Below are 27,053 nucleotides of genomic sequence, written 5' to 3' on the forward strand. Positions count from 1 at the left end.
TCCAGACTGATATAGCTTTCATTTGTTCTAGTCTTCCTGTCTAAGGAAATATCTGGAGCAACAACATTTCCTTTCCTGGCTCTTGTTGGCCTTGTGCTCGAATGCCATTGTGCTGTCTCTGATCTTGAGGTGGGGCTTTTCCCCCCAACAGTAACTGGGTGGAGTGGTGGCTAAAGGGTTACAGCGCCAGTAGAGTTGGAGAGTTCAAGGAATCAGATGACTGATCCCCACTGCTGCTGCTCCTCCGATGAGCTTTGGAACAGGATTCTGATGGGGAGAGTGGTGAATCCTGGTCTAGCACGCTGGGATAGGTGAAGACCAAGTTGGATGTTCCAGGGGTAACAGCAGGAGTCGAAGTCACCACAATAGGTGTGTTGAGTGGCTCTTCTCCATAAAACCCCCCAACAATGCTGATGGGCTTAATGACAGATCTCTGCCCTTTTTCAGGATCTGAAGAGGAAGAGGGGATCTCTTCCTCCACAGGCTCTTGCTTCACCACCACAGGACCACTCATTCCAGTCCTCAGGGCCTGGAGGCTATGAGGTGGAGGGGTTCGATGCCCCTCGGGGCTGATCTTGCACATGGGGCTATGAGCCATTAACATGAATTTCAGCCTCTCTTTCTCTTTCTCTAGATCAGCAATCTCTTTTTGAAGCACTGATTTCTCCTCCTCCAGCTCCTCTGTTTCCTGTAGATCCAAGATAAAGAGATGGTCAGCAAGAAGAACAGCAACTAGCATTCCAAGAAGGGATTTCAAGATAAACAGGCTTTACTTCACTTTAGCAATTGTAGCAGAATATGTATTGGCAGCAGTAAGGGGGATGGACTAGGTCCGTGATGGCAAACCTATGGCACGCGTGCCACAGGTGGCACATGAAGCCATATCGGTAGGCACACAAACGTTTCCCTAGCGCAGCTCCGGCATGCATGTGCCTGCTCGCCAGCTGATTTTTGGGCCTTCTGGGCCCACCGGAAATCGGGAAACAGGCTGTTTTCGGTCTCTGGAGGGCCTCCAGGGGGGGAAGGCCATTTTTGCCCTCCCCAGGCTCCTAGAATGGCTCTGGAGCCTGGGGAGGGTGAAAAACAGGCCTAACGGGCCCACTGGGCCAAAAGCGGGGGGGTCGTGTGTGCATAAGCGGGGGGTGGGGCACATTGAATCATGGGTGTGGGCACGCACGCGGGTGACCCCCCCACGTTCCCCCTGTTTTTGGCACACAATGGCAAAAAGGTTAGCCATCACTGGACTAGGGCCTCTGAGTGATTCTATTACTTGTCTAAGGACTGGTGGCTGGCCATTTAAAGGCTAGATAGAGATCTGAAAGCAGGTTTGAAACACCCAAAACACAAAACATTTTCTGACAAAAATTTACTACACTGATATTCATATTCAAAATTTAAGCTCCTCCCCAAAATTTACTTCGTTTATTTACAATTAAGTACCTGTCACCATAAGAATCTATCAAAGACTGGATGTTGTCCATGTACACCTACTGGCTGTTTTGATAAATTTGAATCAATTTAATAGGTAAAAAACTGGAATGATTGCAAGATTAATGCTCTCATTTGCCTTACAAGTAAAGATGCAACCACAATTTGCCTGTAACGGAGTATAAATGCATTCTTGCAGCAAAAATATGATCTCCAAAAAGATATGTATGCAAAACAGGTTTGAGATAATTGTAGTTCTTTTGCTAGTCATGAAGAAAGAAATACTCTATAGGCATTTGCTTTTTTTAAAAAAAAATCTTAGGTCATTTTTTAACATTTTTAAGTGTTTACTCCACCATATTTGTATGATTATCTGATATAAGCAGAATGAGGAAAAGTGGGTAAGATCACTATTCATACATATTCAGCTTTATTACTTTATTCTTATCCTTTTGTTAACCAATTCCCAGCACTTTCCCTATCCCCTAATGCAGGCATCGGATATGTACCTTCTGAAGAACCATTTAGCTCTGTAATAAAGCTTTCTTTTCACCCCAAATTTCCGCCATGTGCCAAAAACCTCCCAACCATCGCAAGAATCTCCATGGGGCAGCTCTCAACTTTAGCAGTGATTCAGCAAGCCTTTAGAGTTTTAAAAATGTCATGATACCAAACAAAAATAATAAAATGTTAGATCAGCGATGGCTAACCTTTTTGCCATTGCGTGCCAAAAGCGGGGGGAGCACGGGGAGGTTGTGCGCATGCGTGTGCCCACACCCATAATTCAATGCCCCACCCGTGCATGTGCATGCGACCCCTTTGCGTTCCTACCGCTTTTGGTATGTGATGGCAAAAAGGTTACCAGTGGGCCCAGTAGGCCTGTTTTTTGCCCTCCCCGGGCTCCAGAGGCTTTCTAAGAGCCTAGGAAGTGTGAAAACGGCCTTTCCCACCCCCCAGAGGCCAGAAACGGCCCGTTTCCCAACTTTCAGTGGGACCAGAAGGCCCATTTTTCACTCTCTCTAGGCTCTAAGAGGCTTTCTTGGAGCCTGGGGAGGGCAAAAACAGCCTTCTCCACCCTTCAGAGGCCAGAAACGGTTCATTTCCCAACTTCCAGAAGGCCCAAAAATCAGCTGGCCAGTGCACACATCCGTGCTGAGCTAGGACAACGCTCGCATGCCCACAGATATGGTTCCGCGTGCCACCTGTGGCACGCATGCCATAGATTCGCTATCACTGTGTTAGTTGATCTTGTATCACGTAGTCACAAAAAATCAGGATATTATATGCCCTATTTACAAAGTTATCCAGCCTCATGTGCAGAGGCAGGCCTATTTTAGCAATTGGGCAGGAGGCTATTCAGAAATTCCAAGACTATAGGTTAGAATGGACATCAGTGGTAAACTACATCAATATTGTTTTCAAGAAAATGATACCGTTTGTCCATGAAGTCACTGTGTGTTGAGCTCAATTCAACAACTCTTCATTTTATCTTACAAAAAACAAAGGACATAACGAGAAAGGAGGAGATTTGTGCAAAATACATACTGCCTGGAGTTTCTCAGTCAGCTCTCGGCGCCTGTTACGGCATTTTGCTGCTGCTAGTTTGTTCCTTTCTCTTCTAATTCTTCTCTTCTCTTCTTCTTCAGGTGATAACTGTAGATAAGCAAATGAACAAAACATTAGTTCAAGATGGTAATTTGAGGGATGAATCAATGAGAAATATGATTCAACTGATGAACCCATGGTTTAATTTTCACTTTTCATGTATTGTTCAACTGATTTATATTCTGCTTTCCCTTCAGGAGCTCAAGGCAATCTATCGACAAGCTACCCTCCCTCCATTTTTCCCACAATAACCGCTTTGTAAGGTGATTTGAGTGGAGAATGTGTGAGTGGCCCAAAGTCACCCAGTGAACTTCCATGACTCAAGGTGAACTTGAACATGGATCTCCCCCAGTTCTTGTCCAACTACTTAACCACAAACACTATACTAGCCTGGAAGATGATAGCAATTAGGGTCTGAAGACTGGTGAAGATAAACCAGTTACTTCAAAAGCTATCAGGTTACTAGCTGAACAATGCAATTCTGGGTGTCAGAACTGAGGCTCCCTCATATGGATCCAGGGGCTCTGAGAAAACACTCCTTCTCAAATCAAGATACTATCAGGGCTTTGATATAACACAGCACTGGAGCCACTGGGGAGAAAGAAAAAGTGATAGCAAGGTGGGGGAAGAGCACAGGAGTGGGGAAACCACAGGAAGATTGGGCAAGAAAACAATGAATCTGCAATTAAGGCTGAATGCAAAGATAGAAGTCTGTCGGTAGTTTCGCAATGTGGGTGGTTTGTGAGGTAAGAGTATAGGAAGATGTTGCAAGTTTTTCTTTCTTAGGAAAAAAAATCTGTGTGCTTCTTCTCGGGACAACAGTCATTAACTGGAAGGTCAGAAGCCAAGGTCCAGGGGGCTGGACAAACTGGAATAACCCTAATCAAATCAAAAGGGCTGCCTTTCCATTCTTTCCTCTCCTACCTCTGACTTTTTAAGATAAGACCCTACATTTCCTGCATCATCAGGCAGCCTTTAAGCAATAGGAGATAAATGTCATGGAGGGTGTGTAGTGTGTTTCATTATGCCCACACACAGCCTGGAGAGGAGAATCAATGCTTTTTGGGGGGGACTGTAGATAAACTCAGATTTCTAGTAACTTCTCTGCCCTCTCCTCCCACCTGCACATGTGGCAGAGATAACAGTTATCTCAAAACCACTTCAGTATCCTAACTATAGTTAACCATCTGCTACAATGAAAAAGGAATTAAGCCACCCAAAAGTTTTCTTATTCTAGTCAAGCATTTAATTCTAATCAACTTCTTTCTTGAATCTAACGACAAATTGGAAATAAGAAACATGACCCCAATGCAAAATACTTGAATGGCACCCATGCCCAGTGTTTTATCCTATTCTCAGCTACATTGTTAACTCTCTGATCCTTCTCCTTATTCCTGAATAACCAAGGTAAGGTCCAGCCAGATCAGTGGTGGGTCACCCCCAGTTCGGACTGGTTTGCAAGAACCAGTAGTAAAACCGGTGGGAGGCCGGATGTCATCATCAGCGATCTGTGCATGCGCAGAAGCAAGGCGTGTGCGCGCAAAGCAAGCATGTGTGATCCCGTAGCGAACCGGTAGTAAAGGTAAGTAGAACCTACACCTGAGCCAGATCCATTGCAGATCAGCGGAGGTGAGAGGGGAAATCAAGATATGAAAATGGATGCAGTGTTGCAATCAAAGGGGCGGAGCTTTGATTGCAACACTGCACCCATCTACTCGTGTTCCAGATTCTTTGAACCGTAGCATTCATAGCCATCAACTGTACTGAGAATTATGTGAATAATTATGTAAATAAATAAATAAATAATCAAAAGAAATCGCACTAATCCTGAGCCTTAATGGCTTTAAAATGGGCCTCTACCAATGAAAGAAAACACCACTGATTGTTTATTTGATTTCTATCTTACTTTTCATTCAGGAGCTCAAGGTGACACAGTGTTTTCTCCTATTTTCCCTACTACAGACTGTTTATGAGATAGGCTGGGCTGAGAGGGAGCAACTGGCTCAAAGTAAGTACTAAGTTTCTGTGGCTGAGGGTTGACTAGAATATGAATTGCCTGACGTCTAGTCCAACAACTTCGTCGCTGCACCCCATTGGCTCTCGATAATGACTAGCTGTAGCAGTTAGGACAGCATTCACCCATCGTGCTAAGCCTGGCCTTATTTTAAACATTGTTTCAATTTGCCATTGTGGCCTGGTTTCTGTACATATCCTTATGCCATAATGGGTGGGTTTGCACAACACACTAAACCAGAGGCATAGAAACCACATTATGCCATAGTATAATGAGTAATGTGTTACCTTCAAGTTCAGATATATATTTATCTCTAAATTAGTTGCTCAGGAAGAGCAGGAGATTATTATTACCTTTTGCCCTCTTATGGATTATCCAGAGGAATACAGTTGGCTACTGTGGGAAGGACTGCTTGGCATGCTTTGGGCATTTCCAGGGGAACTGTCCTTATGTTCTTAGGACAGAGCTACCCATTAGAGAGAAATACAGGGCTGCTGCCTTAACTAGCAACCTCATATTATATTTCCATCTCCCTAGATCTTTGGTTCTTACCGTAGTTATGTAAATCTCCAAATACAAAAAGTTTTTAAAAAGTTAAATACTAATCCAATAACATTTAACAATATTGGGTGAAGATATGGGATCAATTTTACCATTGGTTAGAAAAGAGATACAGATGAGTAAATTAATAGCTATGTAAAAAAATGGTATAATTAGAATATTGTACTTTTGGAGAAATGTTATAATAGATTTGGTGAAAATGAAGACAGAAGAAACAACAAAAAGAAGATGAAGTCACGGAGAAAACACTGAGATGTCGCATAGGAGGGATGACTGATGTATTAAATGTTTGTGTATAAAATAAAATAAAAATTCAAAATAAACAACAACAATATTGGCTGAATGTTGACATGCACCAATAAGCCTGGCTTTAGTAATCTATTTAGCGATTTACATTTTGCTCAGAATTCCTGATAATTATTCAGCAATACAAGATTCTTGGATTCCCTTTACTTGAGAAGTTACTGCATAGATGTCCACCAGACAACAAAGAATGGCATTTTGTATTATCTTAAGCCTTACACATGAGTTACAACCAACAATTTAGTTGCAATGAAAATGAGAGAGTGAACCTTTCCAATGCTTTTGGAATCCACATGTTCTAGTGAAACTATCACTGAAGGAGACACTATTAAAACATTGATACAAATGAAAACTTAAGCAGGGGTATCACATCAGATTGGGCTAATAATTTAGCTTGCTGAAAGCTATCAGTCCTGATTGGTGTCAACTTTCTACCTTAACTCTACAAATCTTTCCAGCTTTGTTATTCAAGATTCTGTGGCTTATACTGAAGTCAGTATTCCTTCAAGCTAATTCAGGTAATGCATAAATCTATTGTCAGTTGCCACCAACTTTGAAGCACAGGCTTAAGATGTTACATTCAATATCAAATCCATTCCATTAGTTGTTTTAAATAGTGGAGCTACCTGCTCATCTCTTCTCCTCCTGCCCACAGTGGTCCCAATGGTTTTAATAACACCAGGCCTTTGTAGGGCTGTGTGTCCAGTAACTGAAGACAGGTTGGGCAATGCGTGGCTGTAGGGATGCGAGCGAGAGTAGGCACTTGGCATGGAGGTTATCACGGTGGGCTGAACCATCCACTGTAGGTCTTGGCTGGTGGTTATTGCGTTGAGAGTAGGAATAAATGTGTTGCTCGATCCTGGCATATCGACCCGGAATTTCTAGAAGACACAGAGAGACAAGTCAGAAGCCTATTTAAATGAAAACACAGGATGCCAAAGAACTCCAGGACAAATACATGCATTGCTTTTCCATCAAATGAAAATGATGTGCATCTAATTCATCTGAGCATCCTTGCTGAAAGCAGTTATACATGATCTGGAATAGAGTATTCTGAAAAATACTTTTAACTGGAGATGCCAGGGATTAATTCACAACCTTAAGTGCTGTGGTGACGCGGTAGTTAGAATGCAGTATTGCAGGCTACTTCTGCTGACCACCGGCTGCCAGCAGTTTGACAGTTTGAGTGTCACCGGCTCAAGGTTGACTCAGCCTTACATCCTTCTGAGGTGGGTAAAATGAGGGCCCAGATTGTTGGGGGCAATATGCTGACTCTATAAACTGCTTAGAGAGGGCTGTAAAGCAGTATGAAGCGGTATAAAAGTCTAAATGCTATTGCTATTAATATCTAAAGAAAATGCTTTGTACAACTAGAAGAATAATTAGCAAATACTTCATTCTTGAGGATCAACAAAATTACAAGAAATATGGTAAGATTTCCATCAGATAGCAGATACTTGCATATTGCTGCATGATTTCAGCATAATTGTGAAATTTTGTTTTATATTAGTTAATTGAAATGATAGTATGCTTTCTTGTTCTGAGCTCTGTTTTCAACTTAGTGCTTGCTAATTTAAGCTATATTTTCCCATATAAGCAGACCTAATTTTTCTTCAGAACATTCTTATCCAGACAAGTAAGAGTTTCTAGACTGTAAGAACAAGAATATTATCTGGAAAAAACTAATGATATTTCATGCAAATTTCACTTGAAGTTACAGTGATCCTGGAAAAGTGACTTATGACCCATTCTAAGCTTACAACCACTGTACTATCCCCTTGGGTCATGCGATTGCAATTTGGGCGTTTGGCAGTTGGCTTGCATTTACAATGGGTGCAGTCTCAAGTGAACACATTATTGAATTTGGAAGCTTTCCAGCCAGCCTCCTACAAGCAAAGTCAATTGGAGAACCTGGATTCACTTAACCAGATCATTCACTTAATGACTATAGTAAAAAATGGTAATAAAATCAGATCTGATCATATTTTTGACCCATTTAACAACTACATCAGTTGGTGACTGAAATTCCTGTTTCAATTATGATTGTAAGTTTAAGGGCTACCTGTAAATGAATTTGTTTCCCAATTTATTATAACATAATACGACAACACCAAGCACAAAACATATATATATGTTTACATAAACATAAACAAATATATATATATATATATATATATATATATATATATATATATATATACATACTCTTTTACAGCTACTTTGTGATGGTCATCTTCTAATATTTACATTCTCCCCCGATTCCCTTTATACTATTTCATTTTCTTCTTGTCCCTTTCTCTTTTAATTACATTATACTTCTTAACAATCATATTGATTTTATACATTCTATACATTATCATATTCATTCTTTACATTTTCAAATTCACCCCTATTTTTATTATCCATTATTTCTAGTCTCTAGCCACTTATACCATTTATTCCAGATTATATAATATTCCGTATCTTCCTTTTCTTTGAGCTCTTTTGTTAATTTGTTCATCTCGGCACATTCTAGGACTTTTTTTTTATCAATTCTTCTTCTGTTGGTATGTTTTCCCTTTTCCTGCTCCCCAATTTTAAGTACAGTACAATTGTATCTTTTTCCAACTTCAACTCTAACTCTTACGACACACTTTTTTGATGCTTCAACAGTTAAGCTAGAAGATGTTCGAAGAGGAATTATTCTTTGAAAGTTGATTTTTATGTAATGTTAACACACACAATTTTATACCTTCAGACGTGATAAAAACATACAGATACATTATTGAGTTACATATACAAATATATAAATTATTAAAAATATTGAGACAGTATTTCCAATTGTTATGTAGGAGTAATATTTTAATAATTGGAGAAGTTGCAATTCATCCTTCCAAACATTGCTGTGGTTCTTTGTTCCAATTAATCCCAAAGTATTAGGAAGGACATCCATTATCTACCTATTCTGCCACACCCTGAAGAACTGACCTGTGTACTGGAGCAAGCTTTTTATGGTCCCAGTATTGATTTAAATACTAAGTAGGATATGAAAATAAATTAAAAATATTTTCTATTAATATAAATCAGCATCTTTGAGTGGATTTTATTTTGTATGAATCTTTTTAAATATACAAACTTTAAATATTTATTTGCAAGGCAAACAATATAGCATAAATCTCTCGACCCATTAAATATTAGACACTTCTATTTCTCATTCTATACATTGGAGTAGCCAATGATTTCTTTAAAACAATCCAGAAGTGAGAGCAGACAGTTAAACTGAAAAACGCTTTTGGTTCCTCTTTAGCATTGGGCAGAATACATTGTAATTTGCAGATGACTAGCCAACAATTTATATGAAATAAACGCACTAATTGATCTTCTTGGATTGCAGTTTAAAAATACTATGTAAAAAACAATTAAAGGGACAAAGTTGAATTGTATTAAACCGATTCACTCAAGCAGAAACCTACACATTAGGGATGCCTTGCCTTGACTAACCTCTCCAAAGTGCTTACATGAAGCACTCCCTTCCATAACGACTGCGTTATTTTTGAGTTATATTAAGCATAATGTGTAAATTATTTTAGCAAACTGATGGCACTTGTGTCACTAACAGCAGAATTCTCATAGCACAAATAAATAGGGCAATGTTATTAAATAAGTTGTTGCTGCCAATTTAAAGAAATATTTTCGTATTACTCAGACGTGACTTTTTAACATAATACGAAGACAGAAACTGGTTGGGATAGACTGCACTCATTAGATTGGCTGGAGCCTCCAGGTAAGTTGGTGTTTCAAGTGTTGCAGAAAACTGGAAAACATGAAAGCAAAGATTTGTGTGGTGTGGTTAGAATAGATAAGAAGACTGAAAAGTTCAAACGTTTCTATGTATTGCTGGGGAAAAACCCACTGAGCACTTCCAGTTTGTCAAGGGATTGGGTAAACAAAAGTTGCAAATTTTTATCCTTACGTTTGAAGCACATTATTGACTTTTAAAAAGGAGATTATTTATGGAATGCATACATATTTCATGTGGTTTCATCAAGAGGAAGAAAAAAAAATCAATCCTTGAGTGTTTCTTTGAAAAGTTATTAGCACAAATTTCTGAATTTTGTTTGTGGAAACAGGATAATAAAGCACAAGCAACTTACCCAGAGAGTGAAAATTAACTCTAGAAAGAAAAACAAGCGAACAAACAATAGATATTTCTGCGCAAAAAAAGGTAAATCTATTAAGTATACTCTTGGCTATACAAAAACAACTTAATACTATAGATCCGTGATGGCGAACCTATGGCACGTCTGCCAGAGGTGGCACACAGAGCCCACTCTGTGGGCACGCATGCCGTCACCAGCTACTCTTCTGGGTTCTGCTGCGCGCATGTGTGCCGGACAGCTGACCGGTGCGCATTTGCACACCAGAACCCGGAAGAGAGCAGCTGGCCAGTGCGCATGCACACAACAGAATCCGGAAGAGCAGCTGGCTGCCGCGCACACACGCACCAGCCAGCTGCTCTCTTCCAGGTTCCGGCGCTCTGGCACGCATGTGCGCGCTCCAGTTTCAGCACTCGGTGCTGAAAAGCTAAGCTGTCGCTGCTATAAATATTAAGTTAGTGAAACAAACTAAAAGCTAAATAATTTCAAATGTCACTGTTAGAAAAAGGAGCTAAGAATACTTTCAGAACTGTGATATTTACTGCAGGATTCAGGCTTGCTTGGAATATGGAAGAAGATTGTAGAAAATGTGGGAGCTTAATCATTTGTATTTATTTATCAGATATCTATTCTGGTTTTTAAATCAGGAACTCAAGTCAGTATATATGGTACTCTATCCTCCTTGTAGCTAAGGGTAGAGTAGAAACTTCACCTCTCTGCTCCTTATCCAACACCTTACAGATACTACACAGCATTCAGTGCAAACCTAGGAGTAAAAAGTTGCAAATAAAAGAAATTTGTATGTTGTGGACTATAAAAAAGATTATTAGGAAGACGACTGTATCCAGGAACTACAACTTTCATTTTTCAAATGATTTGGATAGATTAGTTTCATTGAATGTGAATAAAGTGATAAACTTTAAAAGAGATACTATTTAGATGCACGTCTTGTTTATAAATGTTTATACGATCTTGTTCCTGTAAATTAAATTGTAAAGTAAATCTTTGGGAGAAAATCAAATGCATGATTGCTTATTTACTTTGGGCAGGAATTAAGTATGTGGGAAGATGTGAGATTATTTGCAAATAAAGAGATAAAAAAATTCCACTGGCCTTTACAGCTAACAATTTGTGTCACAAATGAGTTTTTAGGTATGAAGATGATATTAGAAATGAACTGCATTTCAAGTACGGGGTTGTTTACAAGTTACTAGTCAACTAAATGAAATCCATGGGTTATTTGTGCTTGTAGAAAGACATGTCTTTATGTTAAAAGCCAAGGAGAACTCAAACAGATGAAAAAGCTGGATACAATAGCACAAGTTGCAGAACCAACAGGTTAATCCTGTAGTAAATGTGAAAAATCAAATAGCAAACAAATTAATTCAGTTGAAAGAATATGACTAAGGATATTTTGAGAAAACACTTTTCTTTACCTACTTTGCTAAAGTGTACTTTAACATATTGACATCTGATATTTCATCAACTTTTGAAGTTTATCAGAGAATAGTACAGCAAAATAAAAAAACCCGTTCTGAACAAATTTACAGAAATAAATCTGAACTATATTCCCATTGCTCATAATATAAAATTTGATAAAAGTAAAACTGAAACTATTGTTGGAATGCATCGTCCACAGAACAAAGACTTTTTAGATGATTACACATTTATTCAAATTCATAGCAAATATGACCAGTTTTATAACTGTTATTGCAAGAAGTGGAGTTTCAGTGGTTAGATGTACAAGGCAAGGCATTTGCAGAGCTTAAATATTTAACTAAATTGCTACTTCTGAGGTATTATTATGTTGATAAAACAATTTCTATTTCAGCTGACGCTATTGCTGCTGGATTGGAAGTACTGTTTACTTAAGTTTAGTTCAAAATAATTGTAGTAATATTCAAGAAAAGGGGAGAAACTTACTATTTCAAATCTTATTATACCCAAGTGGCACATTAGAAAGGGTAATACTGTTAAAAGGATGTTTAAAAAGTAAAAGTTAAATCAGATTTGGCAAATCAGCAGCCCAAATTTTCACAGATACAGATTTTCACAGATTTTCAAGTAAAAAAAAGTCATTGAAAAAAGTGTACCAAAAAAATTGATTAGAGAAAAACCAAAATAATATTGTAGGAAAGCAAATATATTTACCATATTTGGGAGTTAAGGAAAATGATTGGTGAAAACTTGCTCAAGTAATGAGAAAGTACAAAAGTCTTCTAGTGCTAATATGGTTTACCACAGGCAATAGGAAAGATCTGCAACTAGCTAAAGAACTAAATATAGCTTTCTGAAAACAGGCAGCATCAGAAAGATTGAAAATGCAGTAAAATGTTGCAACCAAACAAACAAATTAGAATTTTTTAAAACTACTGATAACATGTGATGGAAGAGTGATTACACAAGTATATTGTGTATATTATTGTAGCAGTTTGATAACACCTGTGTTACTAATAGCAGATAAATCACGAGTGTCTAACTCGCCACGTCACGTTGCCATCACGTGACATAAAGCGACGTTTCCCCCCTTCACAGAGCTGGGCTGGGCATGGCCTGTGCATCCAGCCCATGGGCCGCCAGTTTGAGACCCCTGCTTTAAATGAACAAACTGAGACAGCTGTATTATTAAACGGCAAGGTTTTGTTGTCACCCAAAAAATAATATCATCACATCATTCTTTGGATTTGACTTTTTAAATATTTAAAAAACAAAGGTATTGTTTTCATATGCCAGGACACCTATAATGTATGGTTTTGCTATGACTGACAAATGGGCCTTTTGCATGACAGAGCCCCCCTCCCCACCCCGCCAAGAAGGTCAATCAGGGCAGAAATACAGTTTTTGCTGTGACAAGATGGATTATTTTAGTAAAGTCGTAGTGGCTCAGTGGTTAGAATGCAGTATTGCAGGCTAACTCACCGCTCACTCCAGGAGTTTGATTCTGATCAGCTCAAGGTTGACTCAGCCTTCTATCCTTCTGAGATGTGTAAAATGAGGACCAAGATTGTTGGAGGCAATATGCTGACTCTGTAAACCGCTTAGAGAGAGCTGTAAAGCACTATGAAGCGGTATATAAGTCTAAGTGCTATTGCTATTGCTAAAGTGGAATGATGGAGTTTTGCAAATCCGTATTAAACATGACAAAATTGTCAACTGAATTCAATGGCATTTAATCCTAGGTAAATATAGGAAGAATAGCAATATAAATCTCTAATGTCAATGCAGTCTTCAGGTAGAAACTCTGGGTGTTGCTACAGAACATTACTAAATCCATAAATACCAATGTTGCCATTTTTTGCATTCCTGCATGCAGATTTTTTAAGATGGTTTAAAAAAAAGACCGCAGAAGGTCCACACCCCAACCTAAAGCAATAAAAGAAAAAAAATCTTCCATTTTGATCTTCCACTTTCGTAACCACATATATCCAAGGGATATGGTCTTCTGGAGTCCTTCGCACAGATTTGGGGAAGTAGGAAGTATATAGTTACTTACATTCCCACTCTTTACAAATAATCTTTTTCTATGTTTTTAGTAGGAAGAAGCAACTAAGATCTGCACCTACTCTGGGCCTCCATAGTTAAGAGTGGCTAGGATGCTTGGTGGGCTAAATTCCCTGTCAGAATAAGACTATAGATTCAGGAAGAACGGATAAATTATTTATTGCGTAGAGTTAAGGAACTAATTAAGAATTGAAGACAATATGAGAAATCAAATTGAAAATCTCATCATTTAAACTCAGTCTCTTCCAGGCATGAATACACATTCAGACACAAGAATACACAACAAAATACAACTAAGAATACAAAGGAACAAACAGCTCTGAACAATTCACATACATCAATTCATTCACACACATATCTTTTAATCTGCCTTTAGCTCCACATTTCCATAGATGACTGTTTCTCAATCCTCATTTCAAAACTGGGCCTGCAGAAGCCAGCTGAGAGATTCCCCCTCTTCTCCTGATAGAAGATGAAAAAAGTAGGGATATATGGAGCTGGGCTCCTGCCTTTTCAGAAGCTGATCTGAGAGAAGGGGGGAATTATTCTTGGTTGATTTCTTAGAGTTTGGTTTTCCTGGGTTTTAATGGGTTCTGCCCACAGTCTAGGTCCGCGATGGCGAACCTATGGCACGCATGCCAGAAGTGGCACACAGAGCCATCTCTCCAGGCATGCGAGCCATCGCCCATTGGTCTTCCAGGTTCCGGCGTGCCAGCCAGCTGGTCTTCCCGGGGAATGGGAATGCTGGAAACCAGAAAAGCAGCTGCCTAGTAGTGCACATGCACACACCAGGAAGATGATCTTCTGGTTTCCGGGGCACGCATGCACATTGGCCACCTGATCTTCACGTGCGCATGTGCGCCTGAAACCGTAAGAGCAGTCACCTGGCATGCACATGCACACCGGGCGGCTGCTCTTACGGTTTCCGGCATGCGCACACTCACGCACTCCCGTTTCAGTACTCTGTGCTGAAAAGATTCGCCAACAGTGGTCTAGGTCAATGTTCCTCAATCTTGGCAAGTTTAAGATGGATAGATTTCAACTCTCAGAATTCTGAGGTTGAAGTCCACCCATTCTAAACGTGCCAAGGTTAAAAAACACTATTCTAGATTGACTGCTTTATGAACTCTTTCTTATCTAAATCTCAGGGAGTGCTTTTCCCTTCTTCATTACAACTTTACTCTGTGACCTGTGTTATAATCCATGAAATATGGAGGAGTAGATGAGGAAAAAGTTGTGTTTTCTAACACAACTTAGAATTCCAGTGTGTAAATTCGGCCATATTCTACTCAATTGTTTATCTTCCCAGAATACCAAATAGTAACTCAAAAGTCAAGGCTGACACATAGAATGACAAAACTCAGCAGTCTTTAAGAAAACATCCCTGGCTCTTTAAAAGGCGAAAAGTAGGCTGATCTTAAGCAAACCATTTCATATTTAAAACTAAAAAGTTTATGTTGCTGGAAGTATATGAATGACATTGACCTTGTAAATTAAGTAGGACTAAGTCTACTGAGGAAGGAAACTACTAGAAAATCACAAGTTTGTATGCTGGACTGGGAAGTCCAAAAACATCCAAAGAAAACTACAGCAAAAACTTCCATACTATTCTTGTAAAAAATTGAATGGTTGCATTTCATACAGTCACATCTTTCTTTTCTTCTAAAAAAGCTTAACAATACCAATAATAACAATATTTGTAGTCTAACATTAAAAGCATTTTAAAAAGATACCCTAAGTTCCAAGCTTGGCAAATAAATATAAAAATGAAAACGCTGTTTCACAGACACTGTTCCATCAATATGGCATAGAATTTTAAGCCCTGGTACCAGTTAAAGTACTGCTGCTCTATGTCTGATCTGGAGACGGTTTTAAAAGCAGAATATAAAGATGCCTCCAGCTGAAGCAGATTTATGTGCCTATACTTTAATAATACTCCATAAAAAGCGTTTTGGGATTCATATCAGAAAAAAATTTCCTGCAGGTTTTTCCTCTGTCTAGACAAAACAAAGTAGGAGCTTTTAAAAAGACACTAGATAATAATTTATTTCAAAAATGTGTAGGTATTTGTGTGCATATATAAAAAATTTAAAGGCATACTAGTCCACCTTGTTTTGTTTTCATAGTAAGTCTGAACGTTCGCTGGCACCAAAAGCTGGGGCAATGGAGGAAAAAGTAAACAACTGGCAGCCTCTGAAGGAGAAAAAAAAAAGTAGAAGAAAAGGATTGCTTTTCTGTAATAAGGATACAACAATTGTTGGATTAGGTTTACAGACTTACCATGCCCCAGCATGGGGTTTTTAAATCCATTAACTAAAAGTATTTGCAGTATATGAAAATTATCCCCGCTGTTTTGATTGATGTAATGACATTAAGGGAAGTAAAATAAACTAGTGAACTAAACAAAACCAGGAGATCTGTCCTGCAGAATCCAACTAACGTCAACTACCAATTCAGAATTTGTGCCTTGAGGATAATTCGTGAAGATGGTAATAGTCTTAACTGTGAAGGTATGTGATGAGAAAAACACTTATTTTCCAGAATGATGCAACATAAACAAGAGAGCAAGGGAACAAGGAGAGAAGTCAGTGGCGTCATCCTCACAACCTGCTTGGGAAGGTTAACATTCTCTGGAATAATAAAAGCGGGGCAGGGGTAGGATTTACAAAGGAAGAAAAAGGCTCCAATGTAAAGCAGAAGTCTGTATTAACAATGGATTTCAACTTAAAATACTCAGTCTTGCTATTCTCTGAACTAACATCGCTCTGTAATCAACAAAGAAGATGCTCCTCAAAACCCCCTAATGAGCATATTTAGGAGTTAAATGCTGTTCTTCAGTGTTACATTATAAAATCATGGCTAATGTCACATGAGCTAAGGAGGCATACTATACAAATGCTAGAACATGAACATTTCTGACACACAGTAATCTAGACAAGCTGTTTTAGCATCTCGATATGTATGCTTTAGACAATGAAATAAGCAACCCGACAAAACATGATGTTGTCCATATATACCGGGACTCCAGTAGATTGGGACTTGAGACTGCTGAGAATACCATGGATAATCAAGAAAAACCATCCAATCAAACAAATCAAGCCAAAGTTCTCACTCAAGGCTCTATCTATCCTATTATGTGAGAACCTGGCTCTCTACAGAAGCTGTAATACTGGGAAAGGTAGAAGGAAAGAGAAGAAGAGGACAATCAGTAACCAGGTAGACAGCTCAGTTACAATGTTGTTGGGTACAAAATTCGAAAATTCTAAAAAAAATGTGGCTGCTAAGAGTTGGCACCAACATGATGTTACATAATCAATCAAATCTTGATTATCCAACCAATCAACTGGTTGAGAATTTTAAGATTATAGTGGACTTGTCAAGACTTGGAGGTTATATAGAGCCAAGGCTGTAGACTCTACTGAAGAATCAAAACAATATCCTAGAAGAAATCAATAACAAATCATCTTCACACTACTGTCAAGGCTAACAGCATGAATAGGTATGCCTGGTCACCAGAGATAGAGCTGAACTTGAGTGTTTTTACTCTACTTAATTACAACCTATCTGAATGACACTGAGTTGGACAACAGTGAAACAGTGATTAAGAGCTATCAAAGAAACACTATAGGTAGTCCTCAACTTACAACCACAATTGAGCCTCAAATTTCTGTTGCTAAGTGAAACATCTGTTAAGGGATTTTTACCCAATTTTATGACTTTTCTTGCCACAGTTGTTAAGTGAATCACTGCAGTTGTTCACTTAGTAAGAGAGTTACTAAGTGAATCTGGCTTCCCCTTTGACTTTTTGTAAGAAAGTAGCAAAAGGGGGATCACCTGACCCCAGGACTCTATAACCATCATAAATATGAGTCAGTTGCCAAGCGTCTGAATTTTGATCACATGATCTTGGGGATGATGCAATGGTCATAAGTGTGAAAAAATATCATAAGTCACTTGTTTCACTGCTGTTGTAACTTTGAACGGTTACTAAGTGAACTGTTGTAAGTCGAGGACTACCTGTATTATGTTATATGATGTCAGATGTTAAGGGAGGGGTTCCTATCATACAGGTCATCTAAGTCACTTATATGAGTACTCAGAAATAAACATCTCCTAAATGACTGTGGAATAAAAATCAGCAAAGTGGCTCAGATACAATATTCTTGGCAACTACAGTCATGGCCTCATTCCTTTACAAATAGGAATAGCAGAAGAGACAAAATAGCCTACAACAAAGCAGAAGGATTTTGAGTCAGGATTTATTTGAGACTTATAAGTTCGTTTGTTTGCTTAACTAATCTGAAACTGGTTATGTGCATCTCTCTATGTACATGCTCATACATGCTAATTCCCAACATATCTGGCTAGAGGAAAAGAAACAATCTTTCTAATCCTTTTTTTCTTTTACATTTTAGTAGGATTTTTTTCCCCTCCAGTGAAGCACACTTCAGGCTCAGATGGATATTCTTGAGTAATCTTTTGCAGGATGGAAAAGTTAACTATTTAAATTATTAAACATCAAGCTGCTAACCTTTTTCATTCAGAGGTGAATCTAGAGTTATCAGACCAGAATAAAAATGGAAAGTTATTGTGGACTTCCATAATTCAAAGCAAAGAAGAGCCATTGTGCATTTGTGGGTTTAAGAAAAAATAGTGCTGGATTTCCCATAAGATTTGCCTTATCCTATATTATGTCTTACAGTAGCCAGTCTATGCACCCATAGTAAATAATGTAGTATTAGTTTAGTTTAGTTTAGTTTAGTTTAGTTTAGTTTAGTTTAGTTTAGTTTAGTTTAGTTTAGTTTAGTTTAGTTTAGTTTAGTTTATTTGTATACCGCCCTACTCCCGAAGGACTCAGGGCGGTGAACAATAAAAAACAATAAAATACATAGATACAAAAAATTTAAAAACCAGATAAAATCAAATTAAATCATTTTGGCCCAGACAGATTAAAACACCCCGATAATTTAAAAACAGATTAAAATTTACATATTTAAAAAAGGGAAGAGATTAGGCCAAGCCCGCCTGATGGAATAAAAAGGTCTTCACAGCGCGGCGGAAGGTGCGCAGATCCGGGATCCTCCGTATCTCCGGGGGGAGCTCATTCCAGACGGTAGGTGCCCCCACAGAGAAGGCTCTCCCCCTATTCTTCTGATATTGGAAATAACAACCATGATAAGTAACCATCTATGTTTGAGATCATTCCTCCTAATAAGAGATATAACCAATGGCAAGATAAGAAGAACCTGCACATCCTTATTGCACAAATCTGCTACTCTTCTTAGCATTATTTTATTTACCAACACTATAACTCCATGATGGGACACGGTGCTCAGTGGATAAGACACTGAGCTTGTCGATCGAAAGGTTGGCAGTTCAGCAGTTTGAATCCCTAGTGCCATGTAATCGGGTGAACTCCCGTTACTTGTCCCAGCTTCTGCCAACCTAGCAGTTCGAAAGCATGTAAAAAATGCAAGTAGAAAAATAGGGACCACCCTTGGTGGGAAGGTAACAGCGTTCTGTGCGCTTTTGGCATTTAGTCCTGCCGGCCACATGACCACAGAGATATCTTCGGACAGCGCTGGCTCTTTGGCTTTGAAACGGAGATGAGCACCGCCCTGTAGAGTCAGGAACGACTAGCACATATGTGCAATGGGAACCTTTACCTTTATAACTCCATGAGGATACTCAGCAGAAAATGAGCGACTTGGTTGAGGTTGTCCATCAGCCTCGTGGTGAAATTGATCTGCTCCATTCTTCTCACTGTTTCACGACATTTGATATTTTTTTACTGAAAAGATCAGCCTACCATCGACTACAGTGATGGTTTACAGGATCTCAACTTTTTTACTGTTTTATAAACTGAAAGATAAATTGTTATCTGATCTGAATTATTATGATTCAGTATTCTATTTCTGGTTCAGAGTTTTAACCTTGCAGGATATTTTCAAGATAGGTTCCAGGGTAAAATATCAAAATACATCCATTATGTGCAGAGTTATCTGTACTGTGAATTTGTGATAATAGCATAGTTTTCATAAATGACAGACTGCTTTAAGAGTGCAGCAATTTAAAGGCAGTAAGTTCCCAAAGACAAGATGTCTCACTCTGAATTAAGAAATTGGGGATAGATGAGGGAGAGTGAATTTAATACATTTTTTTCTCTTGTCAGGCAGCTGATATAAAATAAGAAGTTTATGAAATTTTCATTCTTCAGTTGAAGTTCAGATTTATGCTTAATCTGCAATATCAGTAAGAATCAAAGCAAAAGACATTGCAGAAATTCTCATATTCTCTTTGAACTGTCAGGCGTAAACCATACATGCATGCTTTTCTGACATGATTGCCATGTCTTTATTTAATCTGGAACATAACAGCAGTGTATACACCACACCCTTTTTGGACCAAGCTATTCTTCATTTCTTTATTAAATTTCCATCACACTTTTAAAAAAACACACCCTTAGAATGGAACTACTATTATCATAAACTGTCAACAAACACTGAAGGCACAAAACAAGATTGAATTTTAGGACCTCTGTAAAAAGGATTTAACTTCTTGGTCTTTTGGCTAAGATTAAGGACAACATGTACTGTTGTAGTGAATTCAGGTAGTCCTCGACTTATGACCACAGTTGAGCCCCAAATTTCTGTTAAGTGAATCATTTTAAAAGTGGATTATGCCCCATTTTACGACCTTTCTTGCCTCAGTTGTTTAAGTGAATCACTGCGGTTGATAAATTAGTAACCTGGTTATTTAAGTGAATCTGGCTTCCTCACTGACTTTGCTTGTCAGAATGTCACAAAAGATGATCACATGATCTTGAGACACAGCAACGGTCATAAATACAAACCAGTGGCCCACCATCTGAATTTTGATGACATGATCATGGGGATGCTGGAAAGGTCATAACTGTGAAAAACGGTCATAAGTCACTTTTTTCAATGCCGTTGTAACTTTGAACAGTCACTAAATGAGCTGTTGTAAGTCAAGGACTACCTGTAAAGTTGACGACTCTACAGCTGAAATTTTATAAGAAATACTGGTACGGTCATATAGACATGATGTCGAAGGCTGAAGCCAATTGGGCTTCTTACATCACATCCAATAGATTGAAAAGACTACTAACAGATAGTGGGTATATGAGAAGGTGAGAGCTGGTTGGCTACTTGACCAGTCAGTTAAACAGCACAATCCTGATCTCCACAAATCAAAGTCACCTGAAACAATTCCAGTCCCAGAGAGCAAATTTTACAAAAGTGTGTAGGGGTAAGTTTAGATATAGGTGAAGTTTTTTAAGAAGGGATGAAACTTTGAGACAAAAATCTACCAAAAATACTGAGAAAGCAATAATTTGAACCACATGGGTATTTTTTAATATGCTGTATATTTGAAGCAAGCAACTCACCCATTCCACATACTTAGTGTAAATTACTCCTTTCCATTATCTAAAATCTTTGGAAATCTATCTGGATTAGCCAAAAGAGGGCACCAAAGAGGTGTCTTTGCTATGGAGCTGGGCAGAGAGAGAGTCATTTCTGGTAAAATAAAGGGGAGGAGGGGGGGAGGGACTCTTTGATGTATGGAGTCTTGCAGACTGGAATTACTAGCAAAGTTTAACACAGGGCAATTATGCATAAAAACAAAAGCGCCTATAGCTTATAGTTAAAATAATGCTTTATTCCCCATGTTGCTGCTTTACTGCACAAGTAATAAGAAAGCCATGGGGGAAGGGGGGAAGAAAGCAAAGACAACTGATGTAAACATGTTATGAAATATCATAAGTTTGTGTAACTGAGGAGATTGTGCAATGCCTTTCAGAGAAGCCATAATTTTTGCCTATGATGAAAAGGCAGGTGGGGGTGGCAGGGAGAGAAATAAAGAGAGAAATGCAAATTGAGAGAAAAAAGGCGGGGAATAAACTGGCCATCAGACTTCAGTTCCAACAGGAAATATTCCTCATTCTTTAAGTTCCGACATCATTCAAGACCAGACACTGACCAAAAAAAAGTATCCCAAAAATGTAGCCAGAGTGCTCAGATCCTGTAAGAACTTGCATTTTGAAGGTCAAAACCCAATCAACAATAAATACCAACAAGCCAAGGAATGTCTGAATACCAAAGGAAAACAGTAATTGCCCTCTTGTTTGCCTGAAGATAAAGCAGATACAAAAAAAGAACATTCCAATTCCTTCTGGGAAAAACTGTTTAAAAAATGTAGAAACCCATTTGAATTGACTCCTTTGAAAGGATAGGAGATATGGGGGGTTGGGGGGTTGCATTTTGCCTATGGAAATGACTGTATCATTTAAACAGCATTTTTAGCACAGACGGAATTGCTTCATGAAACAGCATCAGAGTTCATGGAAGGGAAAATGATTCCAGCTAGAATAAAAGAGAAGAGCTACAAACAAGAGAGAAATAAAATCCATAATTTAAAAAGTACAATTCATCTTGCAGATTCCACTAATTTGCAGTAGTACAACAAAGACAGTAATACACTCTGCCTAATTTAGGGGGAAAAAAATCTCTTTTGCCTTACATTTTTTCGATGTAACAAATGATTTACAATCCATTGCAAAAATGTTTTTTTCAGTAAATTGGGCCTGTAGTCTGGCCATTTATTAGATGGGATTATAAAGAAAGTGCTGAACTGCATTTACAAAAACATACAAAACGTCTGCCATCATTAACATGCTGAAATTAAAAAACGAATATGTAATTCCATATCAGATTTTAAATTTAGAATCCATTGAATCTAGGCTTTCAATGGAAAAAGCCATTTTGCTTTGTGCGTATAATATCTAGTTCAACAACCTGAGTTAAAGTAAATTAAAAATCAAGCTAATGATACTAACATTGAACCCATTTTGGAAAGTAAATGTAATTATTTCAATCAAGCTTATTCTGATAAGAGTTGTAATTTCTACCTTTTCAAACACAAAGTATTGCAGCCTCCTTGGAATCCTAAAAATGATATGGAAATTCTATTTGTACAATAGGATAAAAAGGAAATCTTAGAATCAGAAACCAATTTGATTTCAGATTCACAGAAAGAGATATGTGGTTATTTGGAAATTTGAAGAAGTTACTTCCATAACCCTGCAAATTCGGTCTACTGCAAATTTACTTCTACCAAATAAAGCACAAATAAATGGGATGGGTGTCACAGTAAAAAATGCTAACCATTACAAATATTAAGGAAACATTTTGCATTTTAAAAATATCTTGGAAAATTGAAGATTAGTATTTGAAAAGGGAGGGGAGAACTTCTTATTTCCAAAGAGCGAGGCAGAAGTATATTATCTTTGTAAACCCACCTTCATTAAATAACCAATCTTTTCCCGCTTCTTATGACTTTTGATTCATATTTTTCATCCTAGATACAAATCAGTTCAGACACTAATAAACACAAGAATAATAGAGATGCATTATTCCCAATTTTGAAAACTAAAATCAGCACATTAACCGTTGATAAAAATATCTAATTTTGTAAACTACCAAACTGCAGCCTAATTTTGCCCACATACAATTTGCCAGGCTCCTTCCTATAGGCCAACTACTATATAATGAAAATAACGTATCTTTCTTTGGAACTTTGAAATAATTTTCTAGAGGACATTGTAGATTTCATTTTTCTAGATTCACACAATGGTATTACAAATGCATTACAGTCACATTCCAAATCCTTAATTCTGCCCTGACAGTTATGTGAGCTGGCGCCATATTCCCTGAAGACATCTCTATTTTTGTTTTATTTTTTCCAAACCCTAAAAACGATTATTTCATAAGGTTAATTCATCTGAGTTGAAGGAACTTGGGAACTGAAACAGTTCAAAGGAGATTCCCATTGTGGCTTCTCCTGGGAACAGAACTGGACTGTTCCCAAGAACTGGTGCCTTTCACAATTTCCTTTCTCTCCTTAAAGTTGTATTTTTTAAATAAGAAACTTAGAGATAATAGAGGAATGATCAACTCATATAAAGAAAATATATCTGTCCATAAAGTCACATGCATTTCAAGTGACTTCATTCCCTGTTTCTGTCATTTACATGACCTTTTACCATGATTAAGTCTCAGAAGGGTCCAGATGAGCCTCAACTACCCTGGCATTATATAAGCCTTTAATGTGGGTACCACTGGGCTCACAGATGTACCCCTTAGAAGCATTAAGGCTCATTTCATTGCCCCTTCTAATTTTAAAATCATTTTTACTTTTTTTATATACTTAAACATTAGTTTTCTGCTGGGAAATAGTTTGTTGCAAAGCAAAGCACCAGTTTCCAACATAATCATGTGATGCATGTTAGCTCATTTGTATGTTTTGGTGTGGTGTACTTTTTGTCTGAGATTTTCTTCTATGTGGGAGTATAATGATCTGTGTGTTTCTTTAAACATAACCTGTTTGCATTATGTGAAAAAAAGTATTTTGTTGTGCTTTGTGCAGGCAGATACGTGTTTTGGCACTTGACATTCAGACCACACCTCTGCATTGTATTCATTTGGCAAAGTTATTTATCTCTCAGCCTAAATCTCCTCAATTTGCCCTCTGTGAAATGGGTACTGAAGTAGAAGCTCAAAGCAGAAATTTTGTGTTTAGAGGTCCAGAATTCCTTCTTGCCTTCATAGGTAAAGTTCATAGGTAACCTACATTTTCTGTTTTGTAAAATAGAGGAGTTTTGTGACTTTCCCCAATTATCTTGGTGGGCATTTGTAAATGTGCAAGTCCTACTGCCCTCTCCAAATTATTAAGAACACATATAACTTTCTCTTAAAATGTGCCCGATGCTTATGGTCCTTCCCCAGAGCCAATTATTTTCTACACTGTAGAATCTCACCCCACAACCACAATATCTGAACTTTTGGAAATACCATAAGGGAACAAGACAAGACAAGGTAACATTATAGATGACCAGACCTACATTTAAGCCTGCTGTTTGCAAGCTGCTCACTTAGGAAGGATGGGGGGGGGGAAGAGGTTCTACTGAATAAACCTGAAGACAGACTTCATCTCCTCCTCTGCACTCTTAAAAGTCCACAAAAGAAACCGAGTTCTTTCTTTGGCTCTCCTTCAGCTGAGGTACCAGACATTTTGGCATTCTTTCCCAATGGCAATGATTGAAGAGCGAGGCCCACATATCCCCTTTTATACTGTTTACACGCCAGTGGAAACCTGTGTTAATAGTTCCAGAAGGCTACTCATGGTTTCCTCTCTTTTGTTCCCAATTAGACATTTTATTCCGAGAAAAACATGCCGCCAACCGCCGTACCCACCCAACCCTTTAACCTGGCGCCTATGGCTCTCTCAGCTCAGGCTTTCTCTTCGCCCTGGATTTTTAGACTCTCGCCCAGAAAGGCTCCCCTTCCCTCCGATTCCCCGTTAGAGGACCTCAAGACACACTGATCTCCTGTGGGGAGAACGGACCGAAGATACAACCTTTCCCAGAAGAGACCCCCGAAGCCAAGAGAGCCAAAGCAACCTCCCACCCTCCCCACCGCGCGCCTCTGCCTCGTCGCCTTTGGCGCCACCAGAGGCCAGCACAAGCTGCGGAAAGCATGACCTCCCAAGGCGAGCGGGGTTCAGGTTCTGCTGAACTGAAAAAAGAGTCCGAGCAAAGGGATCGCGAGCGCACGGACAACCGCGAAGCTCTCTCTTCCTAGGAAGAAAAGGAAAACAAGGCAAGGGAGAAGACCGCCCGACCCCCGACCCCGCTTACTTAGCCGGCGCGCCTCCCAAATCGGTGGCTCAGGGTCGCATTGGGCTTGTCACTCCGATCGGGCTGTCTCCTGCCTACAAACTTCCAAGGGCTCTTTCTCTCTCTCTCTCTCTCTCTCCCGCCTTGCACTTCCAAGGACTTGTCCGCCCGCAACCGCCCCAACTCTTGAAAAGCCGCGGCCGTTTCCGCCTCCTTTTAAGGTGTGAGCGCGCTGAGAGGCGGCTATTGGACTGGAGGCCAAAGGAGACGCGTCGCCCGCTGCTCCCCTCTAATCTCCGACTGAGGGAGAGGTCGAGGCGCGCACACAGGAGGTGGACTGGGGTGTGGTTAGCGAACTTTACTATTTGATTAAGGAGTTGCTGCCAGCCGCGGAGGAAGGAGGGGGCACAGATCGCTCGCGGGGACGGGGACGGGGGGGGGAGAGAAGCGTGCGACGGAGAGGCGCTGAGGAGGGGGAAGAAAAGCAAATAATAAATAATCAGCATGATAACAGCGACCCGAACCACGCAAAGCCACATTAAAGTAAAATGAAAGAAAGCGGCTTCCCCCACCCCCCAAGACAGATTCCTGTCACGGTACCACAAATGGGAGAAAGGATGAATTTAGGAGAGGAGAAAGTACACGTGTCCTGGTAAAAGGAGAGCCTCGATGTCGGATTTGAGCAACTTGGCGACCAAGGTGCTCGGGCTGGCCCCTTACCTGTTGAGTTGTGATGCTCGAGTAAGTTTCCGGATGCCCTGGAGAAGTGCTGCTGCCCCGAGAGGAGGTATCAAAATTTGTCGGAAAGTCCTGGTACATTGTCCAAGGTGCAAGCAGGAGAGGAATAATAATGAAGGAAAAAAACCCACAATCTTTCTAGCTGTTGATCCCTCTTGCTCGGGACCCTTCCTGTCTTGGTTTCCAATCGTATAATTGATGCTTCAGATTTCAAGCGCGCTCAGGTGGAGACGGATGCAGCTGGCAGTTTGGATTTTGATTCTATTTTAAAGCGAGTCCTGATTTTTTTCTCTCTCTCGAAACAGGACCGTGGGATTTAAAAAAAGATTCACCCCAAACCTCCCACGCATAAGAATGCAAAATTCACTGCTTGTAGAGCCAAATTATCGAGTCTCTTAAGAACGTCAGCATAACTATAAAAAGGCTTTTTTTTTAAAAAAAGAAGAGTGTTCTCTTTCCAAACGCGTCTTTATTTCTAAAGAAAATTGGACGTGTCTTGTTTCCCCTTCCTTCCACTTTGCCTGCCTACTGGTATCAAAGTCTTGATCTCTCTGTAGTTTTAAGGAGGATCGTTGCCTCCTGTATAATTAAGCCCTTCAGAAAAGTGCCGTCTTCCTGCTCGAACTGGACTGGATGAGTCAGCCCGGGCTTTTGAGGCTCTTTATTTACTTTATTGTTGAAAAGATTCGACTGGATTATCGATCTAGCTCTTGATTTTGCTCTTCTCGGCCATGAAGGCGAACTCTTCTGTCCCCTTGCTTTAACACGTACCCCCCCTCCCTTCTCTTTCCCTTGAGCAAGCGCCTCTCTAGCTTAGTATCCTTGTTCTCTGAGCTCCTTTACTCTCCCTGGATGAGTCAGTGCGATGGCATTAGTTCAAATCCCGAGCCTCATTGCATCTCCTCTTCTTAAGATCTGTACCATGTGGACTTCCAGCGTCAAACTTGCAACTTGGCCACGCCCCACTCGCAACGCGAAGCCTCCCACCGGTAGGGGGGGGAGGAGGAGGAGACAGGAGAAGGGCAAAATCGGCCGGCCCATTAAACCCGACCCAGTTTACTGAGTGCAGACG

The 27,053-nt window shown here is 39.4% G+C and overlaps 1 protein-coding gene across 2 annotated transcripts; it reads right to left on the reverse strand.

Moving 5' to 3' along the window:
* Nucleotides 1-178: 178 nt before the first annotated feature.
* Nucleotides 179-25,471, reverse strand: FOSL2 (FOS like 2, AP-1 transcription factor subunit). Of its 2 annotated transcripts, none has more exons than XM_070949739.1 (4): nt 25,265-25,471; nt 6,538-6,792; nt 2,974-3,081; nt 179-688 (listed from the first exon to the last, which is right to left on the reverse strand). In XM_070949739.1, the coding sequence occupies exons 2-4, from the start codon at nt 6,775-6,777 to the stop codon at nt 179-181; spliced, it is 858 nt and encodes a 285-aa protein (XP_070805840.1). In that variant the 5' UTR covers nt 6,778-6,792; nt 25,265-25,471. The 2 variants fall into 2 exon arrangements, with proteins under 2 accessions (XP_070805840.1, XP_070805833.1); XM_070949732.1 differs by lacking the exon at nt 25,265-25,471 and adding an exon at nt 22,868-22,886.
* Between the last annotated feature and the right edge of the window lie 1,582 nt (nt 25,472-27,053).

The sequence above is a fragment of the Pituophis catenifer genome, unplaced genomic scaffold (assembly GCF_029215685.1).
Source record: "Pituophis catenifer annectens isolate HBS135680 unplaced genomic scaffold, rPitCat1.0.hap2 SCAF_1, whole genome shotgun sequence".
Taxonomy (NCBI): domain Eukaryota; kingdom Metazoa; phylum Chordata; class Lepidosauria; order Squamata; family Colubridae; genus Pituophis; species Pituophis catenifer.

Excerpts from the sequence above, each read along its gene's own strand:
- FOSL2 (XM_070949732.1), bottom strand. Across the intron at positions 3,082-6,537 it reads GGAGGAGAAGAGATGAGCAG|TTATCACCTGAAGAAGAAGA; the intron begins GTAGCTCCACTA and ends GCTTATCTACAG. Across the intron at positions 689-2,973 it reads TGACTGAGAAACTCCAGGCA|GAAACAGAGGAGCTGGAGGA; the intron begins GTATGTATTTTG and ends TTGGATCTACAG.